Source organism: Arachis ipaensis, chromosome B10, assembly GCF_059453495.1.
Source record: "Arachis ipaensis isolate K30076 ecotype BB chromosome B10, ASM5945349v1, whole genome shotgun sequence".
In the NCBI taxonomy this organism is placed as follows: domain Eukaryota; kingdom Viridiplantae; phylum Streptophyta; class Magnoliopsida; order Fabales; family Fabaceae; genus Arachis; species Arachis ipaensis.
This window is the reverse complement of record NC_142435.1, coordinates 10,145,517-10,162,116: the sequence shown is the minus strand read 5'-3', so window position 1 is coordinate 10,162,116 and position 16,600 is coordinate 10,145,517. Positions and strand designations below refer to the sequence as shown.

The 16,600-nt window shown below is 36.0% G+C and overlaps 1 protein-coding gene across 1 annotated transcript; it reads left to right on the top strand.

Moving 5' to 3' along the window:
• The first annotated feature begins 10,128 nt into the window (after positions 1-10,128).
• On the top strand, positions 10,129-12,616 carry LOC148579125 (small ribosomal subunit protein uS2c-like). The gene is made up of 4 exons (XM_088505505.1): positions 10,129-10,245; positions 10,464-10,842; positions 11,265-11,443; positions 11,693-12,616. Exons 1-4 carry the CDS (start codon positions 10,181-10,183, stop codon positions 12,471-12,473), a joined length of 1,404 nt encoding a protein of 467 aa, XP_088361631.1. The 5' UTR covers positions 10,129-10,180; the 3' UTR covers positions 12,474-12,616.
• The last annotated feature ends 3,984 nt before the right edge of the window (positions 12,617-16,600 follow it).

Genomic DNA, 16,600 nt, shown 5'->3' with positions numbered 1-16,600 from the left:
CACACCCATGTCATGTATCCAATTCTTAAAGTCTTCGGCTGATAAGGGTAATGTATCGGTCCCCCTTCTTTCTTCCACCTGTACAATCTCATTAAAGTCCCCCATGAAACAACAGGGAACCTGACATAACCCAGCTATGTAGCTCAACTCCTCCCAAACAACAAGCTTCTCATCTCTAGTATGCGCACCATAGACCAAAATAAAAGCACAATTAAAACTATACTTCACCATCTCCCCTTTAACACACAACCATCTCTCTCCTTTATGGCTATTCCTTATTTTAAAAAATTCTCCATCCCATATTAATAACAACCCACCAGATGCACCATCAGATTCAACAAATTCCCACTCCGCGCAACTATTCCCCCAAATATTTTTTATATCAAATTTAGTCACTAACTGTCTTTTAGTCTCTACCAGGCCTAACATGTTTAATCTAAAAATTCTTTTCAGGTCCTTTATCATCCTGAGCTTACCATCCCCCCTCAACTCCCTAACATTCCAAGAGCCAAAAATCATTTCAAAAACTTATTGCACACCTTTTTATGAGCTTTTGGTCTGCTTCGCCTCGCTTTAGCCCGTTGTTTCGCCAGCTTTTTTTTCAGAGCAATTTCTTCATTCTGCTGCTGTAGGATCGCCATAATGTCATCTTCTTCGTCATAGAACACAGCTCCGGATTCCTTTGCTAAGTCCCAAGTTCTTTTGTTTTCTAACATCTGTTCCTCCAATGTTAATCCCTCATTGTCGCTGGCTTCATCGACGTTGACCTGAGCTACATCCTCCAAGCCACCGTTGTCCACGTCATAATCAACTTTCTTGTTAGGCTCCGGTAAGATTCTGACATCAACTGATCTTATACCAGGCCCATTCTCACCAACCTATGCATCTTCTTCACCGTTCCAATTATTATCATCACCGTATTCAGCATTTTCTTCCGCGCCCATAGCTACTGGACTGCCATCAGGCCCTATTCCATGGAATACCAATCTGCCTTCTCCCACCTCCACCTTCTGCTTATTCGGTCGCAGCACGTTATGCCCACCAGCACGCTCCAAACCTGTCACGGCGCAAGGGAGAGATTGGGCGTCTTCTGACTGGGAAGCCACCGCCGTTGACGTCTCGCCGATGCCCTTCCCTTCTCGGCCTCCTTCTTCTTGGTTTCCTCCAACCGCGTTCGCCCAACATGCACCACCAGCAGTGTGATCTGGTCGACGCAGAGATCCTGAGCTCGCGGTCGCCAGCCGTTCTTCCAATGGGCATGATCGAGCTGCTCCAGCCGTAGGAATCGCGGCCCCAAGCTGTCGAAGAATCCCAGGTCCAGGCAGTTTCTTTCCGGGTTCAGCGAGGCGTGTCTCTCCTTCAATTCCCCTACCCGCTGGCTGCTCACCCGACCCGGTACAGATCCGATGCGGGCTCTCCAAGTGAAGCCCACGATGGAAATTGGCTTCACCCAGCTGCTTGCTTCCTTCAGCCCATAGACTATCAAGGCCCAAAACACAATTGCAGCATCTATAACTATGGATGGGCTTCCTTGCACAAACAGCTATGTTGGTGTTTTTTTTCTCTCTACCTGGCCCATTATGTTTATCACCATAATCCCATGAAGTAGTCATTTCAGAATCCTCCTTGTCATACCCCACGAAATCCGCCATGCTTTCATTACCTCTTTTATTAGGTTGATAAGTTACTAATTCCGTTTGATTGTGTCTTAAATTATCATAACTCCATTCATTCAAAATTGTTTCTGAAAGTACCATTCTATCCTCATCTTCAACCTCCTCTCGCATCACTCCGATAAGCACTTCCGCTACCTGATCCGCACTGTGTGTCGAAGTTATGGGCCTTACCACCGGTATAGCTACGTCATCACAAGGCTTTGTAATTAAAATTCTCTGCTGTTTACCGCTATCCTCACCATCCCTCATCATTCCCACCTTAGCGTCCACACCATATGTTTCACAGCCTACTTCTTTTACCAATATGTCGAAGCCACTGGTGCCTATTGTAATATGGACCCATTCTTTGATTACGTCCATTACACATGTATCAATTTCTACACGACCAGCACTAAATGAGGAGCACGATTCCGTCCCATTATCACAGCGAACCACCTCACCCCATTGACTGCCTATTAATCTGAAAGTATCACCAGACCATGCATGTAATGGCACCCCAAAAACTTCTAGCCACACCCTACGAGTTTCACTTCTCTCCGATTCGTCCCACCTCCATACACTGTGGAAGAACTGTAGTAGGCCATTCATATTGAAGGTGTAAGCCTCTTCTGCATTCAATAGACTGTCAAAGGTCAATAGTGCTTTAAAGGCACCCATTTCTCGCACCTGGATAACATGTGGAAAGATTATCGCAATCGATTCCCTCAGCGCTTTGAAGTCAATCGCCTTCGTCGACCCCCCTACCAGGCTCTTCTGTAACCAGTTCAGGTTTTCTTTCACCACCTCTACTTCCACCTTCTTTGTCCACCCATTGCCGTGTGGATCCTGAATCTTATTATCGTTGATCAAAACCTTGTTAGGAGGATCTGTGTTCTTCTTAGCCTCTCTTCCTTCTTCTGGTACTTGTCGATCCATAGCATTTCGGCGGTCCCCTCGTGGAGGAATCCTATTTTCGTCCTTCACCTCTGATATTCTTCTATATTTAGCTTCTCCCACAAAAATAACCTTGCCTCTCAACCTCATATAATTCATTTCCGCTATGGCTTTTGAGGCTCCTCCTTTAGTGGTGTATCGTATGAACGCAAAGATGTATAAGCCACCATTCTTGTGTTTCCTCGATAAGTATATGTCGTTTATGCGTCCAGTCCAGTTAAATAGTTGAAACAGCTCTCTCCTCGAGATGTCAAATGGGAGATTATCCACAAAGATAGAGAAAGACTCACTCTCCAAGCGTCGATACTCATCTCGGTTCCAAACTCTAGGATCCTTTACCTGACCTATCGTTCTACCCCTCCCTGTGTTTCCCACCCACACTCTCTCTCGCTCTCTCTCTCTCTCATTTCCTAAAATATTTAATTTCAAATGTTACTTACAAATAAAATTATACAAAATTTATTGAATTTTATTTTGTCTTAGTTATGAAATGATATATTTTTTTCTCTTATCTTTGCTATTGTACCAGTTGAAAAGTTTATAATGTAATTTACTATGTTTTTGTTGATAAATAATTATTGGTGTTTTACATTATTATTGACTTATTGTATTGATGATTGAATTTTGAAGAATGAGAGTAGAGAATAAAGTTGAAGAAGAAGAAAATAAAGAAGAGAATTGAAGAAACAAAAATTGGGGATTAAAGATTTAAAAAGGAAAATGGACCACATCGCAAACAAAAAAATTAATTTTGTTTGCCACGTCAGTAAGGCGTTGGCGTGTTAGCGTAGTAGGAGTCAGTCTATTTCAATTTTTCGATGACCATTGATGAACAGAAATTAGGACAAAATATTAAAATAAGTCAAGGGGAAAAAATTTTTACGTAAATTCGCCAAATCAAAATCTGGTTCATGAATCAACCAATGTATGTTTATATGTAGTTCGAATCAAGTAGATTCGAACTTGATTTACACATAATTCGAATCATGTTGCTTCGAATTATACACAAAACTCACACACACACTAATTCGAATCAACCTGATTCGAATTACACACATACAATAATTCGAATCAGGTTGATTCGAATTACACCCTCATTTATTAAAAAAATTAATAATTTAAAATTAAAAAATATATATTTTATTTCATACATTAAAAAAGCTAACAAAATATTTAATTACGAGACTTCTTTAAAATATTAATGAGTTATCAATTCAAATTCCATACAATACTCTTTTGTCCATTTTTAATAGCTCATGAATATTTTTTAATAATTTTTTTTAAATTATATGGTGAGATATTATATGATTCGAATTACGCATGGGGAAGTTCAATCACTCTAATTCGAATTATATGGTGAGCAATTCGAATTCTATACAATACTCTTCTGCCCATTCTTGATAGCTCATGAATATTTTTTAATAAATTTATTTTAACTATACCACAAAAAAATATTTTATTCTATGCAAAATAATTTAAAAAATTGATTAAAAAATGTTAGGAGTACTATAAAAATTTGTAATGTTCTAATGACTTAGGTAAATACATGCATGTACACAAATTTTAAATAAAATACTCTACATAGTCAATAATAATTTAGAAATTAAAAAAATATTTTATTCCATCCAAAACAATTAAAAAATATATTTTATTCTATACAAAATAATTTAAAAAATAGCTTAAAAAATGTTACGATTACTATAAAAGTTTATAATATTCTAGTGATTTAGATAAATACATGATAAAAATATATTTTCTTTAATTTCTAAATTATTATCGACTATGTAGAGTATTTCTTTAATGTTCTAAGTCATTACAAATTTTTATAGTACTCCTAACATCTTTTAAGCCATTTTTTAAATTATTTTGCATAGAATAAAATATTTTTTGTGGTATGATTAAAATAAATTATTAAAAAATATTCATGAGCTATCAAGAATGGGCAGGAGAATATTGTATAGAATTCGAATTGCTCACCATATAATTCGAATAAGAGTGATTGAACTTCCCATGCGTAATTCGAATCATGTAATATCTCACCATATAATTTAAAAAAAATTATTAAAAAATATTCACGAGCTATTAAAAATGGACAAAAGAGTATTGTATGGAATTCGAATTGATAGCTCATTAATATTTTAAAGAAGTCTCGTAATTAAATATTTTGTTAGCTTTTTTTAATGTATGAAATAAAATATATATTTTTTATTTTAAATTATTATTTTTTTAATAAATTTTTTAATAAATTATTAATTTTTTTAATAAATCAGGGTGTAATTCGAATCAACCTAATTCGAATTATTGTACGTGCGTTGATTCAAATTAGTGTGTGTGTGAGTTTTGTGTATAATTCAAAGCAACATTATTTGAATTATGTGTAGATCAAGTTCGAATCTAGTTGATTCGAACTACATATAAACATGCATTGGTTGATTCATGAAATAATTTTTGGTTTGACGGATTTGTGTAATTTTTTGCTCCCCTTGGCTTAATATAGTGAATTGTCCCATAAATTATCTAAAAGATTACTATGAGTTCTTGGAGTATAATTTCAAAAATAAAATTGAGTAATTATTAAATTTAGATATCACTTTAAATCTCAAGTATAATTTTAGGGATCACTTCAAAATTTAATTCTAATAATTTTAATATATTTTAACATAAATTAATTTAAGATACATTAACTTAAATTGTTACTTTACAGAAGTAATGAATATGTGAATTGCATGATAAATAACATACGAAACTCAACTATTTTTTTTTTTGGAATAAAAATTACAGCCTAACCTCAGTCAATTACCTCAACATATTATTATTACATCTTTTCAACGAAAAGAAAGGGTACTTTTATTTATTTTATTTTTTTAATTGATACTTTTATAGATTTATTTCTTCAATAAGTACCTTAACCATTAGGATGCTTGTAAAATATACCAATTGTACCCGTCCAATAAACAATTCATAAGATGTGCTGAGTTAAAGTTGAAATATTTAAAATATATTGTGGATATATATTTTTTTATATATTAAATTATAAATATATTTAATAAAATTAAATGAAATATATCATGTCGGTTATAAACTTACAATAATAAGCGAAAAATTCTAATTACAACAACCTCAATTTCTATGATGTCATGTGTAAATAAAAAATTAATTATTTATATAAAATATATGTAAATATAGCAATATATAATAATTAATTTATTGAGTAAATACATGTAAATAGTAGTCATAATATCACTTTCATTAGGAAAAAGTAACAAATATGATAATGGTTGTGTAAGCAGTTATTTGGTTGGGAGAAGCGGAAGAATTGACTTTGGTTTTGGCGCCAGTTTATTCTAAAAAAGTACAAGTGTTTGGTTTGGCTATATGAGCAGTTGTAAATTTTTGCTTTAGAAGAGGAAAGTCGTCATTGAATAGGTGCTCAAGATTATCTTTCTAGTCAGAAATCGATTTTACATTGTATTTGGAATTATCTAAAAGCTCAGCTTGTATGACATAGGTTGCATATTTCTTGTCATTTTTTAAATTTGAAGAACTGGTTCTTATATCATAGCAGAGAGCATCCGTTCAGGTACTTTTTGGAACTTTAGCGGATATGGAGAGTAAGGAATAATGACATCTTTAATCCTCATGAGACTTGGCCTCCAGAAAAAAGTGATTTATCTGACATTAGCTTTAGAAAAAGAGTTTAAGAGTATTTTTGAATTACAACGTATGTCTCTCCCCTCTATTCTAAATGGTTCTTGAAATTTCTCATTGGTACTTTCAAGATTAATTGTGATGATAGTTATCCTAATTTTGGTGATAGTGTTAGTTTTGCTTGCATTATTAGAGATTGTAATGGGAGTTAGCGAAGAGAGTGTTTGGAAATGATTGAGAGTAATAGAAATTTTCAAGGGGAATTGTTTGCTATTTGGAGATGATATCTCTTAGCCTGGGATGTGGGTCAACGAGATGTTATTTGTGAGACGATTGTGTGGAAGCGTTTAATCTTGTTACTAATCACCAAGATGATTTTGGATTTATTGATCCCTTAGTGCTCAAAATAAGGATATCATGCATTGGAATTGGCATATTGACTTTCGTTTGATTATGAGAGATGAAAACACGGTGACAGACATTATGACAAAGATGGCGATAAGGTTATAACTTTATCAAGTGGAATTTCCTTTTTCTTAGAAGGAGTTTAAGAATAATCTTAAACAGACTATCCCTCTATTTAAACAGTTTCTTTGTTTTTCTTGATTTTTTAGCTTATTTAAGTAAAAAAAAAAAAGAGATAAATACCAAATCGGTACCCAAAAGATTTTGGCGTTGACAAAATGGTACCTGACTTTTGTTGTTGACAATATAGACTCTAAATGATTTTAAAATTTGACAAGTGTGTCCTGAGCTCGCCGGAGTACATTTCCGATGAGAAAGATGCTGAGGTAGCCACCGAAAAATCCAAGGTTGAATTTTAATTAATTACTCAGTCCAACCTAAAAATTCCAAAATCCCCTAACCCTAATCCCCCTCCCTTCCCCCTCTGAACCTGAATCCCCCTTCCCTAACGCACCATCTCACTCATGAGTTGCCCTAAACCTGGAAATCTTCCTGAACGCTAATCTAGCAAAAGATCTCCCTTCTCCATCACACTCTCTCACTCTTTCAATCATGAATTGTCCCAAATTTTTAGATTAATTTACAATTCAAAAAGATTAATAACAATAAAACTAAGAGAAAACAAACAAATTCATATACAATAATCAAAATAAAATAAAAAAAACTTAATACAGATATCACCGAAGTAAGAAGCAGATTTAGACAAGGTCAGAAGAAGAACAACAGAGACAGAAGAGGCAGGACACGACGGAGCCAAGATGGAACACAGACAGAGGAGGCAGTGCAGCGACTGGTGGCGAGCAGCAAACAGATACAAGCGGCAACTAGTGGTGAGCAGCAAGCAGAGGTGACGGAGACGAGGCCGATGAGTGAGACGCTGCTGTTATGTGTCTGTTTTTATGTTGGACCACAAGGAAGGAAGCGAGCCACCGCGAAGCATAACAGTGAAGGCGCACAGTGGGTTTAGGCAAGACGACAACAGTGAAGGCGCACAAACGATGCAATACCGACGGAAGTGACAAACAACGCTGGAGGATGCAGAAGATCCGACGACGAGATGGCGACCATGCGGTGTCAGTGACATTGGCTCTGTAAGATTGAGAATGTTGAGTTCCACTGCCGTTATGGGGGAGAATGAGTTAAGAATGTGAGACAGTGCGTTGGCAATGAGGGATTAGGGTTCAAAGGGGTAAGGAAAAGGAATTAGAGTTCAGAATGGGGAATTTTAGATTGAGGAGGGGGGGAGTAGGGTTAGGGAGGGGGAGGGAGGGATTAAGGTTGGGGAGAGGGCAAAGTACATTCAGGAAGGGGTAGGGAGAGTGCGTTGAGGAGGGGGAAGGAGAAGTGCGTTGAGGAGGGGGAAGGAGAAGTGCGTTGGAGGGGAAGAATTAGGGTTGGGAAAGGTTTTTGCCATGTCATCAAAACGTAATGGCCACGTTAGTATTGTGCTTGCCAGAGATTTGCTCCAGCAAGATTGGGGACACGCTTGTCAAATTTCAAAATTATTTAAGGTCTATTTTATCAATAACAAAAGTCACGTACCATCTTGTCAACATCAAAATCTTTTGGGTACCGATTTGGTATTTACTTAAAAGAAAAAAAAAAAGGAAAGAAGGGGTATATATTACTGCAAGGAAAATGCTACTTGTACAATAAAATTTAGCATTTATTCAGCCTTTAAATTAATATTTTATTATTTTAATTTTTTAATTAATTATATTTCCTATTTTTAAGGAACCACTTTTATTTAAATACTTATCACCGTAAAATTTGTAACCACTTGCAATACATTAATTTTTTGTAAACTAAACCATAAAACTCGAAACAACATTTTGTGTACTAATTTTTAAAAAATCAGTGAAGTTTTCAAAATCAATTAAACTCACTTCAATTAACTTTTTTATTTAAAACATTCAAAACTCATGTAAAAAACACATTTAAAATTATGTATTAACACATCTAAATTATTGTCATTGTAGTTATAAATTACATATTGAACACTGAAAAAATTAAACTTAAATACACATTCAAAAGTATAAGAATGTACTCTAAATATTTTATCAACACATCCAAAATTCATGTAAAAAAACTTATATATGTACATAAGAACATAATGAACAATATAAACACATCCAAAATTAAGTATTGACACATTTAAATTAGGTTAATATTAAAACTCTCAAATCAAACATACGAGTGCAAAAAAAAATATTATAATCACAAATACATTTAAAAAAAAAAGAAAAAAAAACATAGACACTTCCAATATTATACATAAATTTAAAAAAATAGAACTTTTTATTAAGCGAAAAAAAAAGGATAACATAACTCAACCAAATTTTTTTAGAATTTTGCAAGTAGAAATACGAGAGACAAAAGGAGTGCGACGTGAGGGAGGAGACAGGGGGAGGCACGGGAGAAGGGGGCGGTTGTACGTGGCACGAGGGAAGAGACCAGGGACAGAGAGGAGCCCATCGATGGAGGAGGTGCGGGGTGTGCGCAGGGGAAGTATGCGTCGCGGGAAGGAGCGCGTCGTCGAATGAGGAGTCGCAGAGGAGTGCGCAACGCGGGAGAAGACGAAAGTGGCCACAGATGAGGAGGGGGAGGCGCTGCGCTCTGGATCTTTACGGAGTGAAGATTTTACTAGTGATTTAGGCTTGGTTTGGTAAAGCTTTTCAAGAGGTGCTTGTGCTTTTTAAAAGCTCAAACTCCTTATTTTGTGTTTGGTAAATAAAAAAGATAATGTGCTTGTGCTTGCAGCTTTTAAAAGATGGGGGTACTTTTGAAAGCACCTAAAATAGAGCTTTTTAAAGTTGGCTTGTGCTTTTCAAAATTTAAAAGTTTAATATAACCTCATATGTTAACTAATTTTCAAATTTAATGCTTGCATTTATGTCTATTATAGTATTTTTAAATTTTAAAAGCTATTTTACCAAATACAATTGTTGTTGCTTGTGATTATTAAAAGTAATTTTTAATTTGATTTACCAAACATAAATGTTATAACTTTTAAAAAGCCATCTTTTAAAAGTTAGCTTTTATTTTAGAATTTTAAATTCGAAATTTTGAATTCTACTTAATTTGATTTTTGGATGTGTATTTAAATTATAATATATTAATAATTAAATATATTAAATCTAAAACAGGAATTTAAAATTGAAATTGAAATTTTAAATTTTAGTTTTATTTAGTTTATATTTTGAATGTGTATTTAATTTTAAAAAGACACTAAATCTATTTATAATTTTTAGATGTATTTATTTTATTTGTTTTTAAATTATTGTAATAAAAGACTGAATATTGAATATTGTACAACTTTTAAAGGATACCTAATTGAATTGTTACCGCAAAAAAAGCATATTATATTGATAATGATGATTATAAGCCCAAAACCTGCTTTGTCAAACAAAACCCTGCTTAGTTCCTACCTTCTTCATTCAAAGTCTGCGTTTTTCACTATGCACCCAATGGCTTCTTCCGATCTCTCCTATTATTCTTCTTTGTCATTTCTTTCCCACTCAAGGTCTCTCTCTCTCTCTCTCTCTCTCTCTCACACACACACACACACACAGAGAAACCGCCACAAAAATCTTTTTTTTTTTTTTGGAGTGGAATATATATCAGCTCATGAAGTCTCTATCAATAAATTTCTTATATTTGTTATTTTTTATGATTTCCTTCTATTTGATATTTGCATGTTATAATGATTATAATTTCATGATTATCTTGTTCTGAGTATAGGGCATGCAGACACTACAAATTGCAGAATGGACCAACACTAACCGCCATAAATACTTGCATGATAAATGGATATGATTTACCATTTATCCATCTCAGTTCCAAATTTTTTCCAAGTGACATTGCTGTTTGTAGACAAAGAATCAAAGCTACACTGATATCTGGAGTAGGAGGAGGAGGAGGATTTGATATAAATGAAAATTATGAATCTGTTGGGATTGAGTTACAGCCTGATGATGCAGTACCATTTGGATCAGTGTCACCAGAAGTTGTGCTAACAAGAACTGATTCTTCTGTTGACAACAATGAATTTGATTTGGCCGAACCCACCAAGGGTTTTGTTTTCATTCCTGAGGCCACAGAAGATATTCTCCAGGGAAAGGTACATTTATGAGGGTAAAAAAGTCTTTTTCTTTTTCCTATAACTTATTTTGTTAGCACAGTGGAGGTCACTGTTATTGGTTGGTGTTTGTTATGCATAGAACTGAGATAATCTGTGTGAGCATGAAAGAGGAAGATCTAAAAGAAATGGAACTTCCTTTGATGGAGAAGATTAACAGAAAAGCTTTTATCTAATTTTTACATGTATGATTAATTTAGTTTGTTGGATATGGTAGCTTTTGTGCCTAAGTAATTTACATAACATTGATAATCTTTAACAAAGTGTCTTCAACTTGAGAAAGATTACTGAAAATCTGCCATCTAATGTTTATTATAGTATTCAAGATTCCTCTCTTTTAATTTAAATTTAGTTTAAGCATTTATTGATTGAATTTGATACATGTCAACACTACGCATTTGCAGGATGCTAAACTTGGTACCACCACAGTGGTATCGGTTGACGATACAGCAACGACTGTGGATCATGCTGCACCTGCTGGTTTGATGATTGTTGATGACGGTTTGATGGCTCGATTGCCAAATATTCGTCAGTTTGTAGCGCATGAAAGTGATAAAGTTGCATCCATTGCTGACTTGCTAAGGTCTGTGGCCATTGAAGTTTCATTTATGCATATTTATGTCCTCTGTCTAGATTTTGCTTTAAAATGCAAATACCATAGCTTAAATCACTTATGCTGTCTTAAATATTTGAAAAGAGCCTTATATCAAAATTTATACACCTGATATTTGTTGTACTTACCTTGTGATGATTGATTGTGGAGTATCTTCTGTTCAAATCTTGTTTCTTTTTTGGTTATTTCACATAGTGAGTTTGCTTACTGTGGTGGCAGATATCGAAGAAAGAGAGATAACTTAGTAGTTCATGCTGCTGTAGCCGCCTCTGCCTCAGTGCCTACAAAGCAGGCAAAAAGATATTGGAACATAACTTTGGAAGAGATGATGAAAGCAGGAGTTCATTTTGGCCACGGTACTAGAAAATGGAATCCGAAAATGGCGCCTTACATATCCACAAAACGCAAGGGTATCAACATCATAAATCTTACTAAAACAGCTCGCTTTTTATCAGAAGCTTGTGATTTAGTTTTCGATGCAGCAAGCAAGGGGAAACAATTCCTAATTGTTGGCACTAGGAAGACAATAGCTGATTTAATAGCACAAGCGGCAATAGGAGCTCGGTGTCATTATGTTAATAAGAAATGGCTCGGCGGCATGTTAACCAATTGGTACACCACAGAAACAAGGCTTCGGGAGTTCAGGGACTTGAGGATAACACAGAAGACAGGCAGAATCAAGAGTCTTCCGAAAAAGGATATCGCCAAGTTCAAGAGAAAACTCAATCACTTGGAAATATATCTGGGTGGCATAAAATACATGACAAGGTTACCTGATATCGTGATAATCGTTGATCAGGAAAAGGAGTATACTGCACTTAGAGAATGCATCACTTTGGGAATTCCAACCATCTGTTTAGTCGATACAAATTGTGATCCAGATCTTGCAGATATTTCGATTCCAGCTAATGATGATGCTCTAGCATCAATCAGATTAATTCTTAGTAGATTAGTGTTTGCAATTTGTGAGGGTCGTTCTAACTATGAGCAAAATTCTTAACAATATACAAAAGTTGGTCATGCTTTTGGTCACTTGAGACTGATTTGAGATTAATGCAGTGATTAAGTTGAGGAGTACCTCTCATTTATGCTGAACCATATGTATAAAATTCTTGAATATGGATATATTGCATCTTGCTTAAATCACATCTTACCTACTAGAACTCTAGTAGTTGATTATGTTAATGTTGCAAGTATGAAGAGTGTATGAAATTAGTCACACGTTTAAGAAAGTAAGGAAGAATGAGGAGTTTATAAGGTGAGAGATTCATTAATTTACTACTTTAAAGTTTTGAGTTGGATATAGTGTCATTTCATCTTATATTCTTTCACTTGATTTTTTTTCCGTGGCCCAACAAATGGTATCGATTTCAATATATTTTTGGTCAGGCACCATAGAATATTCCAGAAAAAGGTTCATCTTTTGTCATGTCTGGGCCGTAGCCCAAACGAACAACAAGAACAAAGTTATACTTGTCTATTATTTTTCCTTTTTTTATTGTGTGGGTTAACCACCGTATGGGCTACCATTTTTGTCTTTTTTGTTAGCCATATGTCCATATCTATTTATAATACTTTCCTCTTGGGCCTCATCTGAAAGCATGACTCTCTTGGATCGAAAAACATAGGAGATAAAAAAACATCAAGAACTTACCAAAAAAAAATCAAGAATACAACCAAAAATAATACCAAATGAAAAATAAAGTAGTTATGAAATAATCTGTTTCAACAATTTTATCAGGAAGAAGGACAAAAGTACACCTGAAAGTTCATACGCTGGACAGTAATACACTTGAATCGTTTAATGAGTCACGCGTGCACATTAATTATATACTCCGGCGGACAGAATCACCATTCCGGCCATCAGCGTGTGGCGTGGTTAGTGAGAGTGGACATGTGACTCTATTTTATCCTTGCTGGTACGTTAAGAGTTAGTGAGCTGGCCAATTAGTGCCAACTCAGATAAAATATTTTATTTTAATGTTTAATTAGGTAAAATTAACCCTGAAACCCTAACACCTTCGTTCTCCTTTATCTTCAGAAGAAAGAAGCTCTGTGTTGAAACCCTAACACCTTAACCAATAACTAAGAACATGGCCTCACTCAAGGAAAAATCAAGCTCTTTATCCCTAAATTGTGACAGCGCTGTTGGTGGCGGGTCTTCGTTGTTGAGGAACAAGAAGAAGAAGAAGAAGTTTGAGTACAACAACGGCAAGTGTTTGCACGGATTTGAAGCTGTGGTACTCAAGTCTGGAACACAGTGGAATCCAGACAGATTGTTTCTGCGATGTCCTCTGTGGGAGGTAGGTTTCGAAATTGCCTTTCTTCTTGTTACTGGCGTTATCCGTTTGTTTCGTTCTTCACCCCTCCTTGGATTGTTGTGTCTAATCTTCAGAGTGCTGAACATCGTTGTGAGTATTTTGTTTGGCTGGACGAAGTAGAAGGAAAAATAAGAAACGTGTGGGCAGAGATTGTATCTGAAGAAAGGCCATTGACACAATCATACAAGAAGATGAATGAATTTACAGAGTGTTCCAGCAAGTTGGAAGAAGATGTGCAACTTTTATAGAAGACAGTTGATATGATTAGGGGTGAAATAACTTGTATTAAGAATATGGTTATGGGTGTTTGTTTAGGGTTGGGTTTTTGGGCATTGTTGATTGTGATGATATATTCTCAGAAGTGAGGATCCTGTGTAATAACTTTCAAACTTTCAAAGTTGCATTGAATAAATGGAAGAAAAAAAAAGGTCTCCTTTTTTATGAATCACATTTTGTAATTGGTGTAACATCAACCATTGACATAAGAGAAAAATGTAAACCTGTGAGAATTTGGTTGAAAATAAGCAATTCATAAACAAGCTAACTCATACAATATCCAACAACATCTTGTAAAATCAGAAGTCTTTGCTTCATTGTAATCACAAAATAGGCAGAGTAGTTACCATAATCATTGAGTTTTCATACAAGCCAGAAATACCTGATTAACAAGCAAAGTCACAATGTATATAACATAACATACCACATACTACTAGATTGCAAAGAAAGGTCCCAAGATTTATGCTGATAAACAAAATAGCCTTCCCCACAAAAAATAAGACATGCACATTAGTCTTCAATAAAGGTTCTATGTCTCTGTTGCAGCCCCTTGCATGGTCCCATCTTCACTTGGGCCAACTTGATCAGTTGCTGCAGCTGGGCCATTGCTTCTTCCAGGAACTCCTCTTGGGACTAGTTTTGATGGTCTTGGGCCCGGATTTGGTTGGTGCCTCAGAGTTGGAGTTGGCATAAACTGTTCAAACCTCTGCCTTATTGCTGGGCTTGCAGTATTCATGGTTTCAGTGGAGACCATAGGTTTAGACTTGGGTCTTGGAGCAGTAGCAGCATCACTAGGGTTCTGTTGTTGGGGTGGTGGTGGCTGTGCAGGGTTATTAGTAGCAGCAGCTTCCTCTGCTTCCATAGCTGCAACCTCATCATTCATATCAGCATGCTTTTTTTCACAACCCCTACTATTGTGGCCACTCTACAACATATAAACATGAGAAAATGTAAATATAACAGTATCAGTGATCTCTAGAACAAACTCATAAAACATGATATTCATACCTCTCCACAGTATTTGCAAATAATTGTTCCATATCTCCTTTTAAGCTTATGTGGGTTGGAATTTGGCCGTGCCTCATTTTTCTCCTTTCTTTTCTTTTTTGGTTGGTCTTCCAATGGGTGTCTTATAGTGAGGGGGCAGTGGAGGATAGCCTTAAGCTTTATCCCAAAATTCTTTGCTTGGTACGAGGTTGATGTTATGTTGGTATGCTGAGTTATATGCAGCCATTTTCAGCCAGTTATGGATCTGGTCTTCTGGCCTACGACCCCTCAGAGCAAGTGCTGCACAAGCGTGTTTGCAAGGCAAGCCTGTGAGCTGCCAAAATCGACAGGTGCACTTTTGATTTTCCAAGTCAACAGTAACCTTAGTAGGATACTTCTCAACCTCATAAATTTCTCCACTATCATCCCCTACCCATGTGGGAGTCCATTTATTACTTTCTTTCTTCTCTCTCTCAAGCCTGCTAAGTTGTCTTGGTGCAACAGAACCAACATAGCCACTTAGAGACTTTTTGTTCCTCGCCATAACCCTTTGGTCCCTCAACTTCTCCTCCAGCTGTTCAATAACCCATTTTCTATCAGCTGACTTGTTGGTGTGGCTTCTTGCAAAAACATGTTGGTTGACAAACGTCTTAACTTGAAAACTCTTTGGTTCATTAGACCTGGAACAGTAGATACTCCAAGGACAGTTGGCCTCACAACAAATTGCCTTACACTTCAATGGTTCCACTCGGCTAAACATGATACTCCTTCTAATTTGTATATTGAACTTCCTAACAGCTCTTTTGAATTGCTCCATAGTTTCAAATTCCATCCCCAGCTCTAAATGTACTAAGCCAAAAGCAGCATTCGGGTTTCCTTGAGGTCAAACATTGCGCTCTGCCTCATACTCACTATCACAGTCTGACGAATAAGGGCTGTGCAGCTCCTCAGACTCACACTGATGGTAATCTGGATCAGAGTCATCATCATCACTCTCTGATGACTCACTGATTGCACGAGGGACAAATATTTTTGGAGCTTCACCTATGCCTCCTTGCACAAAGGTCTGTCCACTAGGAGCTGGCCTCTTATAAGAATTTCTTCTGTTTCTTTGTTTTGCTCTTGATTCCTAGGTAGGGACCTCATCTTGTTGAAGGTTGGGTTGTGATTGAGTTCCAGGTTCAGAAGTTGTTGGTGGTCCAGTTTGAGTGGTTTGGATTTGGGCCACAGGAGTTGTATGTTGGGCTTGGCCCACATGTGGTGTGTGTTGGGCTTGGGCCACATATGCTGGCTTAACTTAGGCTGTGGGTGACATTGTTTTCGGTTTGGGTTGTGGGTGAGATTGTTTTGCTGGTTCAGATTGTGTGGTTTTTTGTTGTCTTTCCCTTGGGTTGGTTTTCTTCATTGAAGGTAATGAACTCTGGGATGACTTCTGGCCTAGTGTTGTTGTTAGTTTTCTTGGCCTCAGAATTCTGGCTGGTTTTTGACTCTTTTGTGCCCTCTTCTTTATCCTCCCCTAGGTGATTTCACACTCTCTGCATTT

What these genes read in the sequence shown, in the direction of transcription:
- LOC148579125 (XM_088505505.1), top strand. Translation starts at nt 10,181, where the DNA reads ATGCACCCAATGGCTTCTTCCGATCTCTCCTATTATTCTTCTTTGTCA. An exon ending in AAGATATTCTCCAGGGAAAG is followed by an intron (nt 10,843 to 11,264) that starts GTACATTTATGA and finishes ACGCATTTGCAG; the next exon opens with GATGCTAAACTTGGTACCAC. An exon ending in TCCATTGCTGACTTGCTAAG is followed by an intron (nt 11,444 to 11,692) that starts GTCTGTGGCCAT and finishes CTGTGGTGGCAG; the next exon opens with ATATCGAAGAAAGAGAGATA.